The 24748-nt window shown below is 39.4% G+C and overlaps 1 protein-coding gene across 12 annotated transcripts in view; it reads right to left on the bottom strand.

Annotated features, from left to right (window-relative positions):
• Positions 1-24748, bottom strand: part of rad54b (RAD54 homolog B) — a 168767-nt gene that overhangs the window by 136578 nt on the left and 7441 nt on the right. For 7 of the 12 annotated variants that reach the window (XM_069921879.1, XM_069921882.1, XM_069921881.1 and 4 more), the window contains exons 1-2: positions 18946-19207; positions 978-1182 (exon numbers count right to left, since the gene is read on the bottom strand). In XM_069921879.1, the coding sequence (XP_069777980.1) occupies positions 978-1182; positions 18946-19071 (331 nt within the window). In that variant the 5' untranslated portion in view covers positions 19072-19207. Of the gene's footprint in view, positions 1-977; positions 1183-1833; positions 1880-18945; positions 19208-20559; positions 20883-24748 lie in introns of those variants that run through there. The other 5 variants (XM_069921886.1, XM_069921883.1, XM_069921887.1 and 2 more) reach the window with 3 other exon arrangements.

The raw sequence follows: 24748 nt of genomic DNA, 5'->3' as shown, positions 1-24748 counted from the left end.
ATTGATAATTCTGAATTAATTGAATCTGGCAGTGCAGTCATGAGTCAGCAACTTGAGCACACAGCCCTGAGGTGCACCAGTGTGACAGGACTTGAGATTTTGCTGCCAACCAGAATGACTGTGGTCTTTCAGTCAAAATGTCCAGAATTCCATTACAGAAAGGGAAGTTGATTTCCAGGAGACATTTTATCCACCAGCTTCTAAGGTATGATCGTTACCAGTGGGTCAAAGCATTTCATGGGGGTTGACATCAGTGATCCTGGGCAGTAGTCATGGTTTTTTATTAAATTTATACTTGTAAGTTTTGTATATTTTAAAAATGTTTTTCAACTGTTTCCAAATGTTTCTGATTTTAGAACCAGTGGAAAGGATCAGTCTGTGGTTTGGCCCTGAGTTTGTGCTGACCCTGGCCTGCTCTGCCTTGTGGGACCAGCAGGACTCTGGGAAGCGCAACACTGCCATCACCCCAGGAGAGGGAAATGTGATCCAGTTCATTCAACAAATACACATTCTCTCCTTCCTCATGGTACAAAAACCTTCAAAGCTATTCTTTCAACTTTTCTGTTCACCACTTGGCTTTGGAAACAATCTGAAAGCCATCAACATTTTAAAAAACAGATACTTAGAATCCATATGTACTGTGCACAAATCAATGCTAAGTTAACCTTATCTTGAGTAAAATTCAGGGTTACGATTTGTAATAAATCCAAAACTTCATGAACAAGATTCCTTTTTCAATCTTAGCTTACTTAGCTCCGAAGTTAGGTCAGGCCACAGATTCATGTTAGCTTTATTTTTACACTCAGTATAAAATCTCCCTACTAAACTATAACATATGCTTACTCTCACTTTGAGTTTGAAGTTTGCTCAGGCAATCCAGTAGTAGACTTTAATCAGAGGTAACAATGTGGAAAACAGCAAACCACAATAATATCTAAAAATAAAATGAAAAATGCTATTTGTGCATTTGGACTTACCATCAACTTGATTTGTGCTTAGAAACTCAACAGAAAGATCAGAAGCAGTTGTCAGATGATCAGATTTCTTCATTTTCAAATGATCATGTTCATCCAGATTTCCTGTTGTTTGGGGAAAAGGGCAGGTCTGAAGCAGTTCAGATTTTGTGACCAATGCTTTGGATTGCAACAAGGGATTTTTATTATCGCCATTTTGATGTGGTATCTAAAACAAAGTGAGATTTGCAATAAGGAAATAATTGACACCAATTACATTCACAACCTATGTAGAGGTCCATATCCCCAAATGACCAACCACACCAGATAGTATAAACTTCTAAACAAATCAAGAAATACAGGTAAACAACTACAAATTTGCTGTAATACACTACCATTGCTGAACAAAACAGAAAAAAGTAATTAATTAACAGAGAGATACAGCATGGAAACAGGCCCTTCAGCCTACTGGATCTGTACACTAATCGTGCATCAGTTTTATGTGCCATCCAAAGCTAGAGTTCTCAGTATGGCTAAAGGTATGGAGGATTAAAATGAGATTTTAAAAAAACTTGGAAGGTGATTACAAGCCTCAAAATCCAATAACATACAGGAAGTACATAGGAGTCATAAGAGGAAATGGGAGAGAAGAAAACAAACATGAATAGATTACATGCAAAGGGAACACAAAGGTTCTGAATATAGTAAAAGAATAAACATACATAAAATGGCCAATAACATATACAAAATGTGGAGATGGAGGACATCGCTGATATAGTAATGGAGCTCTTCTGGGAAAAAAAAACTTTAGAATATACAGTACTGAAGACATTAAAATAGAGGCAGAAGACAAACTGTATCAAAATAAATGGTATATTACATTTTGACAGGAATAGAGCTTCTTTGTCCCAATGGGAAGTAAACAAAATTTCTGTGAGAAATTAAAATTGGAATTACAGAGGGTTTTGGTCACAATGCTCCAATTATTCTTTAATGGCCAGATGGTTCCAGAGAACTGGAAGGCTACAAATATTACAAAGGAGAAATAAACACAAGAAACTCAAGCCAGTCAGCCTAATGTTAGTAACAGGAAAGCTTTTGGGATTCAGTAACCTAGGATTCAAAATATGGGTTGATATGTTAAAGCATATTTTTGAGCTGCCCAGAAACAGCAATTATTAAGAAAAAGCACCATTGACTTTTTCTTTATTAAATGTACCATTTTCTAGCTTTAAAGATAGGGTGAGAGAAAACTACAGGTTTACTGAACAGCTAACTTTCCAGACAGGTTGAATCACCAATTAAACTAATTATTTAAAGCCATCATCCAATGCCATTTCCTGAACTGAAACTCACAGAAGTCAGATCCCCTGCACTAATCCAAGGTTTCAATTGTGTTACAACAATATGCCACAAACCCCCACCCCCAGACTAAATGGACTTTTGGCTGACAATTCAAAAGCACACTAAAATGTGCATTGTTCTGAACCATTTACAAAGGTGTTAATGGTCCAGAGACTCTACCTAAAACTGGCTTAACTGAACTCAGACTGATACATTAGTATTCATGAAGGGCCATTCACATAAAATATTGTTAATGCATAGAAGCGATCGCGCTGGGTCTGTAAAGAGTGCTGTCTCCATTCATAAATAATTTTCCAGGCAAACGGCAGCTGATTAACTATCAAACCACACAATGGCTGCCAACAACCATAAGGCTCGCACATCAACGTTAAATTTTGTTCTGATTCTACCTCATCTTCCTTTCCCCTTCGTAAATATAAATAGTTTGATTTTACTGTTAGGTTGATCATTTACAGAACGCAGAAGATTTTTCTAAACCAAGATTGAATTGGTAAGCCACTTGAGAGCCCACAAATCGGTCAACGGAAGGAAGTCCATCATCCTCGAGGCATAGCCATGATGATACAGAAAGTGGATGTATTAAAACTAAACCAAGACAATAACTCATTTGTATGCAAGAAATGAAATCTATTCGAATTGACGTTCATATGAATTGAATTGACTTGTCTGACATCAATCAGTTCTTTCTTGGTTTAGATCTTCCCAAAACTTTTCCACTTTCTCACATGCCCAAATTGCATGTACTGTTGTTCCCGTTTCCTCTTACAACGAAAACATCTGTCTGATACTGTTGGGTCCCATTTAACTTTTGGGGCGTGGTGTATAGCCTGTGTAACCAATTATATTGTATCATGCGTAACCTCATGTTTATTGTATTTCTCATAGTTCCGGAGCATAGCTTTTCCCATGCTTCATTCTTTATCTTTATGTTCAGATCTTGTTCCCATTTTTGTTTGAGTTTACAGCTTGTTTCCTCGTTCCCCTTCTCTTGCAGTTTGTTATAAATCTTTTAATTATCATTGTATCTGTAATCACATATTCAAAATTGCTTCCTTCTGGTAACCTCAGCCTGCTTCCCGATTTGTCCTTCAAGTAGGTTTTCAGTTGGTGGTATGCAAACATTGTACCGTGAGTTATACCATATTTGTCCTTCATTTGTTAAAATAAAATCACAAAAAGCAACATACCAAAAAATCCAGAGATCTTTCTTCTAAGTAATATAAGAAGTAAAGAACTTGGACTCGATTTGGATGGAGCACAAAAAAGATTTATTATGATAGCCTTAGCTGTAGCAAAAAAATGTATTATGCTAACCTGGAAATTAGAAGATAACCTGAGAATACAGCAATGGTACATAGAAATGAATAAATGTATTCCATTGGAAAAAATAACATATAATTTAAGAAATAACATCACAGTATTCAAAGAAATTTGGGATCCGTACATGGAACACAACAGAGAAGTCCTACCGCGGACCTCCACCGCCTAAAATGACAGGAGAAGAAGACAAAATGAACTGACCCAGTATGTAAAAGTAGAAGACACAAATTTCTTGTTTATTTTCATTGTGTGATGACATTGTTTAATGGGTTTAATGTATCATATAGGTTAAACGTTGAGTGGGTGGGGAAGGGGGGGGAAGGAGGGGGGGAAGGAGGGATGGAAGGGAGGGGGGGAAAAGGGGAGAAAATGACACTGTGTATATTCAAGAGGGAAATGTTTGTGTGTATTTTGGTTAGTATGGTTCATAGTGTGAAAAATTTTTAAAAAATTTTTAAATCAGTACTTTCTTAAGAAAAATACACCCTGATATATATCATGAAACAATGTACCTCAAGCAAATTCAAAGAGATATGCTTATCAATTTGTAAGAGATTGATTGATAAAAATTGTCATATATACTGTACCTTCTCACTGTGATCTTTGAATGAGGTTCTGGTAACTTGTCTTCCTGATCTAATATTACCTATTCCCGCTAGCGTGATTGAATACATGTGCTTTGTATGCTCTATGGTTCTGTGTGTATTTTTGTGATTTTTTGACAGTGCGGACTATCAGATAAGCATCACCACTCTTTTAAAGGCAAAAGAGAGAGAAATATTAAAGACTCCAGTTGCAGTGATTGTAGTAAAAACACAATGTTGGAGAAACTCAGCAGGTCTCACAGCATTTTTTATATAGCAAAGACAAAGATACATAACCAACATTTCGGGCCTGAACCCTTCATCAAGTTAGAAGTAAACTGTAGGCAGGTGCCTGAATAAAATGGTGAGGAGGAGGGGCTTTTTAAAAGAGCAAGTGTCCACTGATATCTTCGCATCAAGGCAAGGATGGATACAGTGAGAAAAGTGAAGAGAGCAAGTCAGTGCAGTGCAGGTATGGTGAGAGAAGCAGAGAGTTAATTACATTTGACTATTTGATCAAGTTCTTTGATGAAAGGACAGTGAATAAACATGGCAGAACATAGGTTGTGACAGCTTGGCCACAGAAAAATTCAATGACACAAAAGGTAGTACAAGTAATGTCAGGCGACAGAGTGAAGACTTGTTCATTGCAGCAAATCTGCTTGAAGGACAGACAAGTAGAAGCAGATGAATGAAAGTAGAGTAGAAATAAGCAAGCTGGTACTGTGGAGTACAATATACTGCCTCTACTGCAAAGTGGAAATATGGAATACAGTACAAGTTTATTGTCATCTGATTGTTCAAGTGCAACCCGACAAATCAGCATTCTCTGGTCCTCAGAGCAAACTTAAATCTATAAATAAATATTGTTTTATGAATATGAGAGATTCAGGTGGTTAGTGTGAGCAGTTCCTTTGGTCGTTCAGCGGTCTCACTGCCTGTGGGAAAAAGCTGTTCCTCAAAACAAAAGAATGCTGCAAATATCCAGAAAGTTAGGCAGCGCCTGTAGAAAGAAAAATGAAGTTTACATCATAAGTTGATAAGTAGTAGATATCGAGTAAATGTCAGCAGGCTTTTTCCCTCTGCAGTTAGGGGGCACAGAACGAGAGGGTTAAAGGTGAAAGGGGAAATGGTTAAGGGAAACATTGGGGGAACTTCTTCACACAGAGAGTGGCCCCGAGCAAGGCATCAGGCCTCGATGACGTACCTGGTAGGGCACTGAAAATCCATGCCAACCAACTAGCTGGAGTGTTCAGAGACGATGTCAATCTCTCACTGCTGCAGTAGGGCATCAATAATACTGGTGCCCAAAAAAGCACTGAGCTGCCTCAATAGCTATCATCCAGTTAGTACTCACATCTACTGTAATTAAATGCTTTGAGAGGTTGAGCATGGCCAGAATTAACTCGTACCTAAACAAAGACCTGCACTCAGTGCAATTTACCAACTGCCACAATCATTCCACAGCACATGCAATCTCACTGGCTCTCTACTCAGCTCTGGATCACCTGGCCAACAGCAATACTAATATCAGGGTGCTTTTCATCTATTACAGCTCAGCTTTCAATACTATCATACCATCAGTATCTGCTAGCAAGCTTCTAAGTGTGGACCCCTGTACCTCCCTCTGCAACTGAATCCTTGACATACTCATCAGAAGTCAGTGCAAATCGGTAACAACACACCTCCTCCTCACTGACAATCAACACAAACACACCTCAAGGATGTGTGATTATTAGCCCACTGCTCTACTCTCCCTTCTCCAATGAATGTGTAGCTAGGCACAAATTTGACCATGACACCACTGTTGTTGGCAGAATCATAGGTGGCAATGAGGAAGTGTACAGGAGTGAGATAGAACAGCTGGTTGAGAGGTGTCACAACAACAACCTTTCATTCAACAACAGTAAAACAAAGGAATTGATTGTAGACTTCAGGAAAGGGAAGCCAGAATACAAACCAATTCTCATCAAGGGGTCAGCAGTGGGTGGGTGGGGGGGGGGGGGGGGGGGAGAGTCACGTGATGGAGTAGTGGCCGGTCGGGGAACTCCAGCCCTCTCCGGAAAAGTTTAAAAAAAACACAGAAAACACAAAGGCACAAACATAAAAATTAAAATAAAGTGAAAGTAAAGGTGGGAAGAAAATGGCAGCGAATAAAGAAAAGGCAAAAGCAACGGGAAGAAGAAAGGACATCGGAAGAAGAAGGTGAAGGCCTTACCTGTCCAAGGAGGCCCGCCGCAGAGAGAGAAGCCCGCTCCCTAAGGTCAGTCGAAGTCCCGAGCTTGGGACTACAAAAATGGCTCGCGGAGCCAAGCAAAAGTGCGCAACTGCGCATGACAAAAAAAACACTGACGGGAGGGGGGGACCAGCTGAGGAGTCAATCTCCACAGCTGAGAATGACAGCTACAAGAGGAAGAGAACATAGAAAACAACGAGAACAAGAAAGAAGAGAGTAAAAAGAAAACAAGGAAACAACAGATGACCAACCCAGAGGAAGAAGAAGAACATAGAGAAATGGAAGAAGAAGGGAAAGGCAAGACAATGGATATTTTTTTTTTAAAGAATATATGGAATCAGTAAAAGAATGGCAATCACAAGAATTTAGTGAAATAAAAAGAATTAAAAGTACAGAAGAAAAAATGAATAGATTAGAGATGGTCATGTCAGATATAGGAAAAAGAGTGGATAAGGTGGAAGAACGAGAAACAGCTGTTGAAATGGAAGTAGAGGACTTAAAAAAGAAATTAGAAGAATCTAATAAAAAGGTTAAAGAGACACAAGAGCTGTTAGCTCAGAAGATAGATATAATGGAAAATTATAATAGAAGAAATAATATAAAGATAGTGGGCCTTAAGGAAGATGAAGAAGGCAAGAATATGAGAGAATTTATAAAAGATTGGATCCCCAGGGTCCTAGGAAGACCAGAATTACAGGAAGAAATGGAAATAGAAAGGGCACATAGAGCATTAGCCCCGAAACGACAGCCACAACAAAAACCAAGATCCATTTTAGTAAAATTCTTAAGATATACAACAAGAGAAAATATATTGGGGAAAGCAATGAAGAAAATAAGAGAAGACAAAAAGCCATTGGAATACAAAGGTCAAAAATTTTTTTTCTATCCAGACATAAGTTTTGAACTCCTGAAGAAGAGAAAGGAGATTAATACAGCAAAAGCGATCCTATGGAAAAAAGGATATAACTTTATGCTAAAGTAACCAGCGTACTTAAAATAGTTGTTCCAGGGCAGCAAAACAGACTATTCTCGGATCCGGAGGAAGCACAAAAATTTGCAGAACAACTACAAAACAGGCAGAGAGATGAAGACATGTAACGAGAGTAAAAATGACCATGAACTATATGTATGTGTGTATATGGGTGTATATATATATATATATATATATATATATATATATATATTCATTGTTGGGGTCTTTCATGGCTTGGTTCAGCATGATGCTGAACCAAGCCATGAAAGACCCCAACAATGAAGACGCTGTTTACATCCGGTACCGCACGGATGGCAGTCTCTTCAAACTGAGGCGCCTGCAAGCTCACACCAAGACACAAGAAAAACTTGTCCGTGAACTACTCTTTGCAGACGATGCCACTTTAATTGCCCATTCAGAGCCAGCTCTTCAGCGCTTGACGTCCTGCTTTGCGGAAACTGCCAAAATGTTTGGCCTGGAAGTAGGCCTGAAGAAAACTGAGGTCCTCCATCAGCCAGCTCCCCACCATGACTACCAGCCCCCCCACATCTCCATCGGGCACACAAAACTCAAAACGGTCAACCAGTTTACCTATCTCGGCTGCACCATTTCATCAGATGCAAGGATCGACAATGAGATAGACAACAGACTCGCCAAGGCAAATAGCGCCTTTGGAAGACTACACAAAAGAGTCTGGAAAAACAACCAACTGAAAAACCTCACAAAGATAAGCGTATACGGAGCCGTTGTCATACCCACACTCCTGTTCGGCTCCGAATCATGGGTCCTCTACCGGCACCACCTACGGCTCCTAGAACGCTTCCACCAGCGTTGTCTCCGCTCCATCCTCAACATCCATTGGAGCGCTTACACCCCTAACGTCGAAGTACTCGAGATGGCAGAGGTCGACAGCATCGAGTCCACGCTGCTGAAGATCCAGCTGCGCTGGATGGGTCACGTCTCCAGAATGGAGGACCATCGCCTTCCCAAGATCGTGTTATATGGCGAGCTCTCCACTGGCCACTGTGACAGAGGTGCACCAAAGAAAAGGTACAAGGACTGCCTAAAGAAATCTCTTGGTGCCTGCCACATTGACCACCGCCAGTGGGCTGTTAACGCCTCAAACCATGCATCTTGGCGCCTCACAGTTTGGCGGGCAGCAACCTCATTTGAAGAAGACCGCAGAGCCCACCTCACTGACAAAAGGCAAAGGAGGAAAAACCCAACACCCAACCCCAACCAACCAATTTTCCCCTGCAACCGCTGCAATCGTGTCTGCCTGTCCCGCATCGGACTTGTCAGCCACAAACGAGCCTGCAGCTGACGTGGACTTTTTACCCCCTCCATAAATCTTCGTCCGCGAAGCCAAGCCAAAGATGATATATATATAGATGTGTATGTATATATGTGTATACATGAGTGTATCCGTATTTAAAGGAAAATATATAGAGTATAGATAAGAATTAATAAGGGAAAGAAAGGGAAGAGAGGAAGTAAGGAGGGAATTAAGAGAGTGACCTTTGTTATACATGAAAATTAAAATCTTTTCTGGGGGGGCTGGGTGGGGAGGAGTTGCGGTCACTGTGAAATCAGTTGACGCTTGCGAGTGAATTCGCAAATCCAAATGGAGAGGGGAGATGTGGTTGCCCGACAAGGGATAAAGGGCAACTCAGGAAGGGGAGGGGATAGTGGGGTTAAAGAAATTTTAGATAGGAGAATAAGAGAAATGTTTGATGTTTTAGAAATGTTGTCTTATAAAGTGTTCAAAACAAGAAAGCAGAAATGGATAAGAAGGAAAGGTGATGATGAGGAAACGGAAAGAAAAATAAACAAAGTATGAAATGGCTACGTTGAACTATATGACTTTAAATATTAACGGAATACATAACCAAATTAAAAGGAATAAACTGCTAAATTTACTGAAAAATGAAAAAATTGATATAGCATTCGTGCAAAAAACACATTTAACTGAAATGGAGCACAAGAAATTAAAGAGATTGGGTAGGACATGTAACAGCAGCGTCATATAATTCAAAAGCTAGAGGCGTAGCTATATTAATCAGTAAAAATGTACCAATTAAAATAGAAGAGGAAATAATAGATCCAGCAGGGAGATATGTAATGATAAAATGTCAGATATATTCGGAGTTTTGGAATCTACTCAATGTATATTCACCTAACGAAAAAGATCAAAAATTTATGCAAGATATTTTTTTGAAGATAGCAGACACACAAGGGAACATACTAATAGGAGGGGATTTCAACCTTAATTTGGATTCAAACATGGATAAAACTGGAAAAAAAATTAACAGAAAGAACAAAGTAACCAAATTTATAATTAAATCGATGCAAGAAATGCAACTTTCGAATATATGGAGGAAACAACACCCAAAGGAAAAGGAATATTCATATTATTCGGGTAGACATAAAACATACTCAAGAATAGACCTATTCCTGTTATCAGCTCGTATGCAAGACAGAGTAAGAAAAACAGAATATAAAGCTAGAATATTATCAGACCACTCACCCTTGATATTGACAATAGAGTTAGAGGACATCCCTCCAAGAATGTATAGATGGAGATTAAACTCCATGCTACTTAAAAGGCAGGATTTTAGAGAATTCATTGAAAGACAAATTAAAATGTACTTTGAAATAAATACGGAATCAGTGAAAGATAAGTTTATACTATGGGACGCAATGAAAGCGTTCATCAGAGGGCAAATAATAAGTTATGTAACCAAGATGAAGAAGGATTACAATCAGGAAACAGAGCAGTTGGAAAGGGAAATAGCAAATATAGAAAAAGAATTAGCAATGAAGGAAGACACAACTAAAAGAAGAGAATTGGCAGATAAAAACATAAAATATGAAACACTACAAACATATAAGGTGGAGAAGAACATAATGAAGACAAATCAGAAATATGATGAACTAGGAGAAAAAACGCACAAAATTCTAGCATGGCAGCTTAAGACAGAACAAACTAAGAGAATGGTATTGGCATCAAGGAAAAAAGACAAACAAATCACATATAATCCAACAGAGATTAATGAAAACTTCAGAGAATTCTACGAACAATTATACCAAACTGAAAACGAAGGGAAAGAAGACAAAATAGATGAATTTTTAACTAAAATTGAACTACCAAAATTACAAATAGAGGAACAAAATAAATTAACAGAACCATTTGAAATAGTAGAAATACAAGAGATAATAAAAAAACTACCGAATAATAAAACACCAGGAGAGGATGGATTCCCAATAGAATTCTATAAAACATTTAAAGATGTATTAATTCCTCCCCTCCTGGAAGTAATCAACCAGATTGATAAAACACAAAGCTTACCAGATTCATGTAAAACAGCAATAATTACAGTAATACCAAAGACAGGGAAAGATCCACTCGCACCAGCGTCATATAGACCAATATCCTTACTTAACACAGATTATAAGCTAATAGCTAAACTATTAGCAAACAGATTAGCCGACTATGTACCAAAATAGTAAATCTAGACCAAACTGGATTTATTAAAAAAAGACGAACAACAGACAATATTTGTAAATTTATTAACTTAATTCATGCAGTAGAAGGAAATAAAGCTCCAACAGGAGCGGTTGCTTTAGACGCAGAGAAGGCCTTTGACAGAGAAGAATGGAATTATTTATTCAAAGTACTACAAAAATTTAGAGAAATATATTAATTGGATTAAAGCATTATATAAGGGGCCATTGGCAAAAGTGACAGTAAATGGATATATATCAAAGCAATTTAACTTAAGCAGATCAACAAGGCAGGGATGCCCACTATCACCCTTATTGTTCGCGTTAGCTATAGAACCACTAGCAGAATTGATAAGAACAGAAAATAAAATAAAAGGGATAAAAATAAAAGACAAAGAATATAAAATCAGTTTATTTGCAGATGACGTTATAGTATACTTAACAGAACCAGAAATATCAATAAAAGAATTACATAAGAAATTGAAGGAATATGGAGAAGTGTCGGGATACAAGATTAACGCAAATAAAAGTGAAGCAATGCCAATGAATAATGCGGATTTCTCAAAATTTAAGAAAGAATCACCATTCAGATGGCAAATGCAAGCAATGTGATATCTAGGTATACAAATAAATAAAAACCTCAGCCATCTATATAAACTCAATTATTATCCACTAATCAAAAAAATTACAGGACGACTTAGAGCACTGGAAAGACTTACCACTAACACTAATAGAAAGGATAAACTGTATTAAAATGAACATTTTCCCAAGGATACAATACCTATTTCAGGCATTGCTAATACACTTGACAGAGAAATTCTTCAAGGAGTTAAAGAAAATAATAAGGAAATTTTTATGGAAAGGGGGGAAAACATTAGATAAATTAACAGAATGGTATAAACAAGGAGGCTTACAACTGCCAAACTTTAAAAATTATTATAGAGCCACTCAATTAAGATACCTATCAGATTTTTATCAAACAAGGGAAAAGCCAGATTGGACTAGATTAGAACTAGATAAAATAGGGGAGAAGATACCTGAACATATATTATATAAATGGGATGAAAAATTGGTACAACGTAGGAATTCTCCAGTATTACATCATCTGCTCAATATTTGGAAGAAGATTCATGTAGAAAGGAATAAAACAAATTACCAATTACCAAAACTAATACTGACGCAAAATCAGCTAATCCCTTTTACAATAGATAATCTCTCCTTTAGAGAATGGGAGAAAAAAGGGATCAAAAGAATAGAAAATTGCTTTTCAGGAAATAAATTATTATCCTTTGAACAAATGAAGGATAAATATAATATAACTCACGATACAGTGTTGGCATACTACCAACTGAAATCCTACTTGAAGGACAAATTGGGAAGCAGTCTGAGGTTACCAGAGGGAAGTAATTTTGAATATGTGATTACAGACACAATGATAATCAAAAAATTTATAACAAATATGTATATTAAACTGCAAGAAAAGGAGAATGAGGAAACAAATGGTAAAACTAAACAAAAATGGGAACAAGATTTAAACATAAAGATAAAGAAGGAAACATGGAAGTTATGCTCTGGAACTATGAGAAATACAATAAACACGAGGTTACGTATGATACAATATAACTGGATACACAGGCTATACATTACACCTCAAAAGTTAAATAAATGGGACCCAACAGTATCTGACAGATGTTTTCGCTGTAAAAAGGAAATGGGAACAACAATTCATGCAATCTGGACATGTGAGAAAGTGAAAAAATTTTGGGAAGATCTAAACCAGATATTAAATAAAATCACAAAAAGCAATATACCAAAAAAAAACAGAGATCTTCCTCCTAAGTAACATAAAAAACAAAGAATTTGGACTTGATTTGGATGGTCCACAAAAAAGATTTGTTAGGATAGACCTAGCTGTGGCAAAAAAATGTATTACGTCAGCCTGGAAATTAGAAGATAACTTGAGAATACAACAATGGTATATAGAAATGAATAAATGTATTCCATTAGAAAAAATAACATATAATTTAAGAAATAATATTACAATATTTGAACAAATATGGGAGCCATACATGAAACACAATAAAGAAAACCTACCGGGGACATCTACCACCTAAAATGACAGAAGGAGAAGGAAATGAAAAGAATCGACTCAGTGGAATTTCTTGTTTATTTTTATTGAGTGACAACATTGTTTGATGGGTTTAATGTATCTTAGATTCTGAACTTTAAATGAATGGGAGGGGAGGTAGGGAGGGTGGGATGGGAAGAGGGAGGGGGGGGGAAAGAAAATGACACTGTATATATTTGAAAAGAAAAATGTATGTATCTTGATCAATGTGGTTTATAGTGTGAAAAATATTTTAAAAATTTAAAAAAAGGGGTCAGCAGTGGAGAGGGTAAGAAACTTCAGATTCCTAGGTGTCAATATCTCTGAAGTCCTATGCTGGGACCATCATGTTGATGCAATTATAAAGAAGGCACGCCAAAGGCTATATTTTGTTAGGAGTTTGAGATTTGGTATGTCACCAAAGATTCTTGCAAATTTCTACAAGTGTACTGTGAAGAGCATTCTGACTGATTGCATCACTGTCTGGTATGGAGAACAGGCTACAGAGTGTTGTGAACTTAGCCAGTGTCATCATGGGCATTTGTCTTCCCTCCATTAATGACATCTTTAAGAAGCAATACCTCAAGAAACTCAAGAACCCTTACCACCCAGGTCATGCCCTTTTCTCATTGCTATCATCATGGAGGAGATACAGGAGCCTGAAGACACACATTCAACTTTACAAAAACAGTTTCTTTCCCTCTGTCATCAGATTTCTGAACAGACAATGACACTAACTTATTTTGACTTTCTGTCACACTTTTTTTAAATTCTGTATTTACATAATTGTAATTTATAGTTCATTTTGCACCTTGATCTGCACCATACTGCTGCAAAGCAAATGTCATTATTCATGTTCATGGCAATAAATCTGATTCAGAGTGTGAAATGAGCGCCAGCTGAAGTGGTGAATGTAGGCTCAATTTTGATATTTAAGAAAAAAATTGATGGGTACATGAATGGGAAGGCTATGGTCTGTGTGAAGATCAATGGGACTGGGCACAATATTAGTCCGACACAGTCTAGATGAGCCAAAGGATCTGTTTCTCTGTAGTGTTCTATGGCTCTGTAATGATTTTTCATTGAGTTGGCCACTTCAGGCACAAAAAGGTTATCTGAAATTGTTGAATTTAATGCAAATTTTCAGGGTACTAATGTGTAACATCATATAGACATCTTGTCTTTTTCAGGATTATGTTGGGCTTTGTTGGAATGGAACAAGAAGCCAACAACAATGAAGAGAGAATTAAAATAACAGAAAGCTCAGGTCACATTTGAAGACCGAATAAAGGTGCTGCAGAAAACAGACACCCAATCTGATTTGGTTTCTGCAATATACAAGAGACTGAATTATGAGCATTGCCATAAAGCACACAAAAATAGAAGTTCAAAGGAATCATTGATTATTCTTTCTCAAGTAAGAAGTCCAGATCTGCACACAGTACTCCAGGCACAGCCTCTGTAAAGGATGATAGGAACCCAAAGAAGCTAAACAGCTTCTTATAGCTATTGTCGCTTATCAGAATCCTCCTCCAAAACAACCCCAACCTTCTAATGTGAACTATGTTGTCATCACAGCTGCTGGGACTGTGTCCGATACTGCCTATCCCAGTGCTCCCCTGCAAGAAGGGCAACAGACCAGATCAAAATGTAAAAAGGTCACAATACTTGCTGATCATGATTCATTGGATTCTGATCAGAACCCCATTCCTCTTTGTATCCCAAAATGATGATAGGCAGCATGCCAGTCCTTAAGCCTTGGATCCCCACAGAGGTTAGGACTATGATTGCAGAAATCCAAAATCCCTATCATGCTGTGAATAATTTTAAAAAAATCTTTCCCAGTACATAAGGAAGGTGGAGAACAACTGCAGTCAGTTCCATTTGGCCTGACCAATGCTGCCGAATGGCAGATACACAAAAATAATTTTGGTGACCCTTCAAACATCCCAGAGGTACAGCAATGGGTTTCAGCTGGGTACCATTTCACCTTCCAGGGATGGTTCAAGTCTCATTATAATAGATCCAAACAGCCCCCTAAGACACTCCAGTGAAGAAAAAAAATTTACTTTCTGTGAGCAGTCGAGGGTGGAAGTGGATTCAGCAGTAGTGATTATAAAATCAAATGGAATTGGACAGAGTCTGTTTATAACCTTATAAAGGGCACCTTATAACCAGTTGGGATGGGTTCATCAATAAAACAAACAAGTCAATACTGTTTCCCTGGGAAGGAACTATTGAATCAATGCAGATGGGAAGTGAGTATAATTTCACTATGAATTATAGCATCCATTTTTCTTTGTGGGTCTGAAACATATAGTTGGCTTAGAAATCTGAAAATACCAATTTGGGGACAGGTAGGTGCACATTTCAGAGGGATTTGTGACATTGGTTTTCAGGCCCAAGGACCTGGCTCCCACACAGGATATTGATGGCAGTAATGATTTATCTTACTCTTTGCATCATCAAAATGTGTTCCAAGCAATTATTAATTCCATTATAACTACTAACAACTTTGCACCAACAATAGTCAGAGCCCAAAAGGAAATGGTAAGGAACGATGACACAAATGAGGCAGAAGATGATAGTTGCAATGAAGAAGAATATCTAACAATACAGCACCCCTTTTCATGAGAAACCTGAAGAATGCTGAAGGAAGAATAAAAGCAAAAGTAGCTGGATGTGTAAATCCAAAGCATTAACAAAGAGGAAAATATTTCATGCAGAGATGTTGACACTAACATCGTTGGCAAACAGCCCATTTTAATAGAGCACCTGGACCTGACTAATTGTGTTTTGCAAGACATTATTTGGAAGTTAAGTTGTCATCTTAACTGTGGTCAAGGACACAAAAAGTAGTTAATGATGAGTTTTCTTTACAATTAGACAAAACTAAGGTATTATTTTTTTTTAAACTGAAATCAAGGTCTAGATATGGTTTGCAAAGTTTTTAATTAAATGATGTAATCATAGATCCTGTTAAAGTCTGTTTATCTCTCTGTATAAATACAAGTGCTTGTAGAGATTTCAGAGTCAGTAAGCAGTAGAGAATGCTCCCTGTTCTCCATGATGTACCATGTAAAAAGACTGTGAAACAATAATCAAGGTCTCCGAGAGTTAATTTCTTTGACACTCATCAGTACCTGCATACTTGCAGCAAAACCTCCATGCTCTTAAATTCAAGCCTTCTAGTAATAAAGGCTAAAACTCCATTTGCCTTCTTGAATGCCTGTTGCTCATGCAAACTAACCTTTTTCAATTCATGCTCAAGTACTTACAAGTGCCTCGGTACAACAGGATTTGTAATTTTTCAACATTTAAATGGTAATCTGATCTACTACCTTTTCTTCCAAAGTGGATGACTTCATACCTGTCAGAACTTTGTTCTCTCACTTAAACTATTAAATACCTCTCTATAGACTCTCCACATCCTCTGCACAATTTGTTTTTCCACTTAATTTAGCATCATCAAGAAACTTAAGCCCCTTTTATACTTGCATCTCACTAAATTGGCTGTTCAGTGTCCCATGATAGGAATGGTGTTTTTGCTGTTCACACTTGACTACTCTTAACTGGGACACTGCACGCGTTCACACTTGCAAGAAGCCATCCCCGGGTTTAGGGATGTTCTACTTTCACTGGTGATGTCATGCTGCATCCAGTGATAGTAGACCAGCCCTTAATCCTGATCAATGTATTATGATCTTATATTCAAACCAAATTAATCATACCAAATGATAACATAAGTAAGATTTTTGTACAACACAGTACGAGCCATTCAGCCTTTGTTGTTGTGCCGACCTATATAAACTTTTACAAGGGACCTTGGAAAAGTGCTAGCAATAAATTGCAATAGCGGACAATTTTTAACAGCGAGGAAAAGTTGGTAGCACTATAGATCACAATATAAAAATACCGTGGGGTAAAAGTGAGGCAGACCTGGCGTCCCAGAATTCTATGCGACAGAGAAAGTGCTGTATGCACAGCTGCTTGCACGGAGCAAACATGGAGGGGCTTCTCTGCCGCACAGCATTCTGGGAAGTCTTTGCTTTGAGCCCAATCTTTATAAATTGTGCGCTATAGTGCAACTTCTCATGCTATTTAAAAATTGTCTGCTATTGCTATTTATTTCCACTGCGACTTTCCCACGGCAAAGTTTATCCCTTCATTTTAATCTTTTCTTCCCTCACTCACGCAAAGCTTGGATCATTTCTATCCCAGAATGTAATTGCCCATTCTACACTTGCCTCATTTCAATGCCAGTGTCTTCAAATGCCTGGGATTGTACTAGAAGTCGACGAAGTCTATCCCTGGCGTGAGATGACATCATCTGACGTCAGCGTTGAGAACATTTTCCTTTCAACTCGACGCTTTTTAGGCCTATTGGCCGTTAATTCCTTGGACCACTTGCAAATGTGAAAGGGGCTTTTGATACATTGCACAAATGATTTGGAGGGAACTGAGTGTAAACAGTTGCTGGTCAAGCACCAACCACTGCAGCTGATTGCCAACCAAAGTCAACACCCATTTAACTCATCTCCTTGCTTTCTATTGGTTAATCAATCCTTAACCAATGCTAATCTTTTATATGAAGCTCATCCTATTTGCCTGCATTTGGCCCCATTTACCTCTAAACCTTTCCTTTCCTGAAAGCAAAATGGCAGCACTACCAGAGCTGCTACAATAGCAGCAGAAACGAAGACGCAGCATGGACCCAACTCCGATGGTTTTGTGCAGCTTGTTTTTAGAAATGGTAGCGCTGCCACCGGTGTGGACTCAGGAGAGTGGGGAGCCGGAACACAGCACTGCTCTGTAGGGTCCTACCACCCTAACCCTAATGTCGACAGCTCCATACAGGCTTTAAATGGCCTGTTAAAGAAGCCAAAAAATGATTTTATTTTTAAAAATCCTTCAATCCTGGGGTCTGTGCCAAAGGTGGTGGGCAGTATAACAAAAGGGGTTGGGGACTCCAGGGAAGCAGCAGATAGATACTGGGTACTAGAAACCTGGAGATTAGCCCCCTCCCCCCATTGAGAATCATAGGAGAACCCTACTGGACAGGGACCATGGAAGCAGATAAGTGAGGGGGCTCAGCAGCTGAAGGATCCACACAGGCTGTGGGGTGCTGGAGACTGGGTCATGGAAACCAGGATTCAAGAGGGTGCTGAGGACGAGATGGGCTCTCAATGGGCTTCGGGCACCGAAGGCTGACTGATCATTGCAGCAGCTTGGATCTGGAGCTCTGGTTGCCGACGAATTAAACAGGAATCCGTGCGGTGGCAGAGGCTGCGGGACCTCGAGAACCCACGGACACTCGATGTCTCTTTTGCTCCTCTTTCTCCTATCATGAGGAGTGGCAGACGATGCTCATGACAACCCTCTGCCTGCCTTGGGGCAGACAAAAGCTGAGGTATATCATGTATTATTACGTGCAATAAAAGGAACCGCTGAAGACGGAAATGTTGAAGAAGCCTGCTGACGAGGGTGGAGGAGAGTTAGACTTGTATCAGGATGGTCGTGTGCAACCTGGTAAGCCGTGATGACATACGAAAATGGAGACAAATTCAATTATAACTGATGAAATATGAATTTTCGCTCATATATTAAAACTGGGCGACTTCCGAAGGTTCTTTCGGAGAGCCTGCAAACTCCAAATTAGTAGATGGTAATTCAGAAAATCAGAACCTCCGCCTCAATGTTCATGGAAGTCCCGGCCTCAGATGCTCATCTTTCTATTTCAACCATAACTAGGACATTTACCAATCGACTTGAAGGAGTATTTTTTTTAAAAAATGCTCTATTTTTGGAAACCCGGAAGGCTAAATTAACCTCTTAACTCTCGAAATTACGACTTCATCATCTCCAGTGCGATGAAGGGGGACGGGAATTGACGCTGTGAATACCTCGTTCCTTTCCAGGAGGCTGCAGTCTGATAAAGGCTGGCGATTACTGGTTTTGCCCGGGGGAATGAATCTAATTTTTTTGGCTGCGTGGCCGCAAAGTTGACTCGGAGCCGCCGATCTTCTCATTCTGAGGCGTCGCCTCCTTGGTCCCGGAAGAAAAGGGTGAGGACGTCTGCAGACCCCGACGATATTCCATCAGCCACGGGCCGAGGACACAGCCCTCCTGCTCAGACCGCACAGACTGACAGTTTTGAGCTTCCCGCCTTCCCAAAAGGCTTGGCGCGCATAGCCAGCTCCTCTTTACTGCGCATGTCCTGTGCTTTCATCTGAAATGTTCTTTTGTTTTAATTTTTTTTATTTTTCACACTATGAACCATACTGACCAAAATACACAGAAACATTTCCCTCTTGGATATGCAGTGTCATTTTCTCCTCTTTTCCCCCCTCCCTTCCCTCCCCACCCACTCAACGTTCAACCTATATGATACATTAAACCCATTAAACAATGGAAATAAACAAGAAATTGGTGTCTTCTACTTTTACACATTTCGTCTTCTTCTCCTTCTGTCATTTTAGGCAGTGGAGGTCCGCGGTAGGACTTCTCTGTTGTGTTCCATGTACGGTTCCCAAATTTGTTCAAATACTGTGATGTTATTTCTTAAATTATATGTTATTTTTTCCAGTGGAATATATTTATTCATTTCTATGTACCATTGCTGTATTCTCAGGCTCTCTTCAAATTTCCAGGTTGACATTATACATTTTTTTTGCTACAGCTGAGGCTATCCAAATAAATCTTTTTTGTGCTCCATCCAAATCAAGTCCAAGTTCTTTACTTCTTATATTACTTTGAAGAAAGATCTCTGGATTTTTTGGTATGTTGCTTTTGGTGATTTTATTTAATACCTTGTTTAGATCTTCCCAAAACTTTTCCACTTTCTCACATGCCCAAATTGCACCATCTGCTCAACATTTGGAAGAAGATTCACGTACAAAGGAATAAAACAAATTATCAACTACCAAACTTAATATTGACGCAAAATCAACTAATTCCTTTCACAATAGATAACCTTTCCTTTAGAGAATGGGAGAGAAAAGGGATCAAAAGAATAGAAAATTGTTTTTTGGGAAATAAATTATTATCTTTTGAACAAATGAAGGACAAAAATGGTGTAACTCATGGTACAATGTTTGCATACCACCAACTGAAAACCTGCTTGAAGGACAAATCGGGAAGCAGGCTGAGGTTACCAGAAGGAAGCAGTTTTGAATATGTGATTACAATGATAATTAAAAGATTTATAACAAACATGTACATCAAACTGCAAGAGAAAGAGCTGTTTACAAGCTGTAAACCCAAACAAAAATGGGAACAAGATCTAAACATAAAGATAAAGAATGAAACATGTGAAAAGTTATGCTCCGGAACTATGAGAAATACAATAAACACGAGGTTACGCATGATACAATACAATTGGTTACACAGGCTATACACCACGCCCCAAAAGTTAAACAAATGGGACCCAACAGTATCAAACAGATGTTTTCGCTGTAAGAAGGAAACGGGAACAATCGAGTGGTCCATTTCGAAGTCGTGTGGGTATGATGACTCACTCTGCCATTGGTTGCACAGATTTATGGCGACGTTGCTCGTCACAGGTCCTTTTGGGTTTTGCCAGTTCGGAAGGATATATGTTGATGTAGCGCTTCCAAGTCTGGTGAGATTTAAACAATGCAAGGTTCCTGGAGAACGAATTGCGGATATACATCAATTCAAACGGAGCATGATCAGTCCCATCGGATAAGTAGTTGAAAGGGCAAAATGGAGAGTTCTGACAAAGGGTTTCAGAACTGAAACGTTAACCGTTTCTCTTTCCACAGGTGTTGAGCCAGTGAATGCTTCCAACATTTACTAGTTTTATTCAGTAACAGAGGATCTGGAAAAGAGAGAAAGGCTTGTTGAGTGATGGAGCTGGTGTCAGAGCAAACGTATTAAAGTAATATTAAACTAGGGAATGTCACAGATGTTGTACATTATTGTCATTAGATAGAAGATGGTGGGAAAATCTGGCAACATGGAAAACATTTGAAAAATGAAGCCATTGCCTGTAAATAGTACCATGCATGAATAAACAGTAGGCATTCCGAGTAAATGGGAAACCATGGTTTCTGAAGTGAAGGCACAGGGATGAATGGATGCAGCGACGCAAGAGTATCTGCTGAACAATCACAGAATGGCAACAGGGATGTAGTACAGAGGCCAATAAAGTAAAAGTCAAACCATGGAAGGATAATGAATAAATAGTCAGTAATCAATTGGATGGTGAAAGTTTGGAGATATGGGCCAAATGGACAATGTGGTCAGCCTAGTTGAGTTGGGCTGAATGGTCTGCATAGTTTTATGAGTTTAAAATTAAAATTGTTTTATAGGGAATTGTTCTGGGGTAGGACTAATTGCTGAAGATGAACAACTTTCCACTGCATCCTCATGGAATGAGAATAGTGGTTGGGCATTTAAATTAATTTGGTAATAAATGTGTATAGAGTGGTAAATAAGGTTGATTAGCACATATTACTGCATGAATCGAAGGTTCATGGATATTTTTGAATCAAAGGAGGCAGTAAGGCCCATTGTGCAGATACCATCAACAATGGTCCAGAGGTCCCTGAAAGTGGCAGCACATGTAAATAGGGTGGTGAAGAAGGCATAGGGCATACCTGCCTTCAATTGTCAGGACATGGAATATAAAAGTTAGGGTATTACATGGGAACTTTATTAAAATGTTGATTAGACCACACTTTGAGTATTGTGTGCAGTTCTGGTCACCACATTATAGGAAGGATGTGGATGCAACAGATAGAGTCCAAAGGGAAAACACCAGGATGTTCCTTGGATTAGAGGATTTTAGTTATGGGAGAGATTGGATAGGCTGGATTTTCCCCCCCTCGGATCAAGGGAGGGTGAGGAGTGAGCAGATAGAGATAGATAAACATTTCAAAAGCCATAAATATGGTAGATAGATTCTTTTCTCCCCACAATACTGGTATCAAAAATATGGTATAGGTTTGGTGGTCACGTGATATGGGGAGAATAGGAAGAGGTAGAATCCCAGGGCTCCCAGGATCGTAAGGAAAAAACTTCAAAGGAACTGCCAGAATACCAATAAGGGACATAGGAAGACGTCTAGGATAAAATCATGACAAAATAAGCAAATTTACAAGTAAAAACATGAAGGAATTCACGTTGAAACAAGAGACCCGGCTTGAGGTGCATCATGGTGAGGAAAATGGTGAGGCTGCTTCAAGGTCCAATGAAGGGATCGAAGCTCCAACCGAACAGTCCACCCAGCAGGGAAGACGAGACCTGGGAGAAAACAGCATTGCAAATGGCAAAGAGCTGCTGAAAGCCATACAGGAGCCCTTGGGGAGAGAGACCAACCCCCTCCCCACAGTGTGAATGCCAGGTCGGACATCCTCGCAACGCACACGATGCCCACAGTGAAGCCCACAGTGTCTGTAATTGTTGCGGGGCGGAGAGTCTGGGGAGCACAGAGTGTGTCAGGCTGAAAATCTAAAAAGCTGGGAAGAGCTGACGCCAGCTCTAATGTCGCGGTGAGTGACGTGACTTACCTCGGTTCCAGCAGCGGGTCCAGTATAGATTGGAGGAGGCAGCAAGTGCCAGCGGTGGGAGCGACGGGTTCAGGAGCTGTGAGGAGGACCCAGACAGTGATGGAGGAAGGCTCCATGGGGCCACAAGGCTTAAAAAATACCTTATCAAGGCAAAGCATACAGGGGGGCTCAGAGCCCTCTCTGTGAAATGAGATGGAGGCATTGGGCCTCATGGAGGACAAACTCTCACAGGCAATGGACTAAAGGGCTCCGGACATGGGAGAAAAATTGGACTGATGGGAAGGATGTCAGAAGTAGAAGAAAGAGTGGAGATAAACAAAGATACCACATATAGTATGGGGAATAAATTAGACACACTGATAAAGAACCGGGATTGTATACGGGGGAAGTTAGATGCGCTTGAAAATTATAGCAGGAGAAATAACATTAAAATAGGGCTAAAAGAAGAGAATGAAGGATAAAACCCAGTGAGCATTTTTCACAGCTGGATCCCTGAGGTGCTGAGCAAAGGCACATTAGGGGAAAGGGTAGAAATTGAGAGGGCACATAGATCCCTCCTCCCAAGACCGAGACCTGAGCAGAAACAACATTCTGTCCCGGTAAAGCTATTATGTTACCAGGATGGGAACAAATACTGGGGGCAGCACATTAGCAGCTGGTGCAAAAAGAAAGAGGCCATCTCATGGAAATAGAGGAGAATAATTTCTTTTACTTGGATATTAGTGCAGCACTTTTGAAAGCCAGGAAGGTGTTTGAGCCAACCAAAAGGCTGATAAAGCAAAAGAGGTTCAAATGTGTGTTGTACTACCAGTGGTGGGGTGGGGGGGGAATGAAATTTATTACTGATCCGGAGAGGGCCTGGCAATTTGCCGAAGATTTACCCACACTAGGGGGTAAAAAGAAGAGTTAAAGCCAAGTTGGGGACTAGCCCATAATGATGTATATTGTGAATTGTAAAGTGTTCTGGTATAATGTGTAAATATTGTGTCTATAGCAAATGGAAGCAAAGTGATAAGGGTAATTTTCCTGAGAATCCATGGGAGGCAGATGGAGGAGAGGATGGGTGCGAGATGCACAACCCGTTATAGTGGAGGGGGGGGGGGTGACGACTTGAAGGAAGTAGTCACCGAGGGAGAGAAGGGGATCCGATGCGGGACAAGGACCACATAGGGAAAATTATTTGGGATTAGCTAAATATGTCATCTTAGATCGTGTACGTGTTTCTTTTTCATATCTTTTTGGTGAATTATTTTAGTTTTTGTTTTTTTCTTCCCAGGATCTGGCATGGCTCAAGTGGTCAGGGGTGGATGGCTGATGGTAAAGGGCTGGATGAGAAGGGGACTCAGGGTGGCAGAGGTACAAAAGAAATATAACTTTGTCAACCCTGGGGCAATGGCTAAAAGTATAAAATTTAATTGCTTCAATCTTAATGGTCTGAATAGAAAGATCAAGAGAAAAAGAGTCTTGGCACATATTAATAAAATGGAAGAGGACCTGGCCTTCCTCCAAGAAACCTATTTAGTGGAACAAGGGCACCAAAAGTTAAAAAGAGGTTGGGTGGGCCAGGTATTAGCCTCCTCGTTTGGTTCGAAGGCAAAGGGGGTAGCAATTCTGATTGGGATAAGTGTTCCAGTGAGAGTACAGGATGTGATTACAGATAAAACAGATAGATTTATAATGGTGCACTGTCAAATATGCTCAGAATCCTGGATCCTAATTAACTTGTACGCCCCCAATGTAGACAATGAAAAATTTATGCTGGACATTTTCCTGAGATTGTTGGAAGAAAAAGAGAATATTATAATTGGGCGAAATTTTAACTTTTGTCTGAACCCTGTTTTGGACAAGTCAACTAAAAAATAGTGTAAACAAAGGTGGCACGCACCACTGATGATGATGTGAAAGAGCTGAATTTGATAGACATGGAAGCAAAAGCATCCAAGGGAGAGGGATTATTCTTTCTACTCAAGGCAACATGACTCCTACTTTAGAATAGATATTTTTTCTGGCTTCAACCCATATAGAGGGTAGGATCATGGAGGCTGAGTACATGGCGAGACTTTTCTTGGATCATTCGCCTTTAGATGCCGTATAAACAGGAAGCAGCAGACAGATGGCGTCTTAAATCATTGCTGTTAAGGAAGCTGGAGTTTTGTAGTTTTATACGAACACT

This window comes from Narcine bancroftii, chromosome 2 (genome assembly GCF_036971445.1).
Source record: "Narcine bancroftii isolate sNarBan1 chromosome 2, sNarBan1.hap1, whole genome shotgun sequence".
Classification (NCBI taxonomy): Eukaryota; Metazoa; Chordata; class Chondrichthyes; order Torpediniformes; family Narcinidae; genus Narcine; species Narcine bancroftii.
The sequence above is the reverse complement of the archived record's forward strand: the minus strand, read 5'-3'. Positions and strand labels throughout refer to the sequence as shown.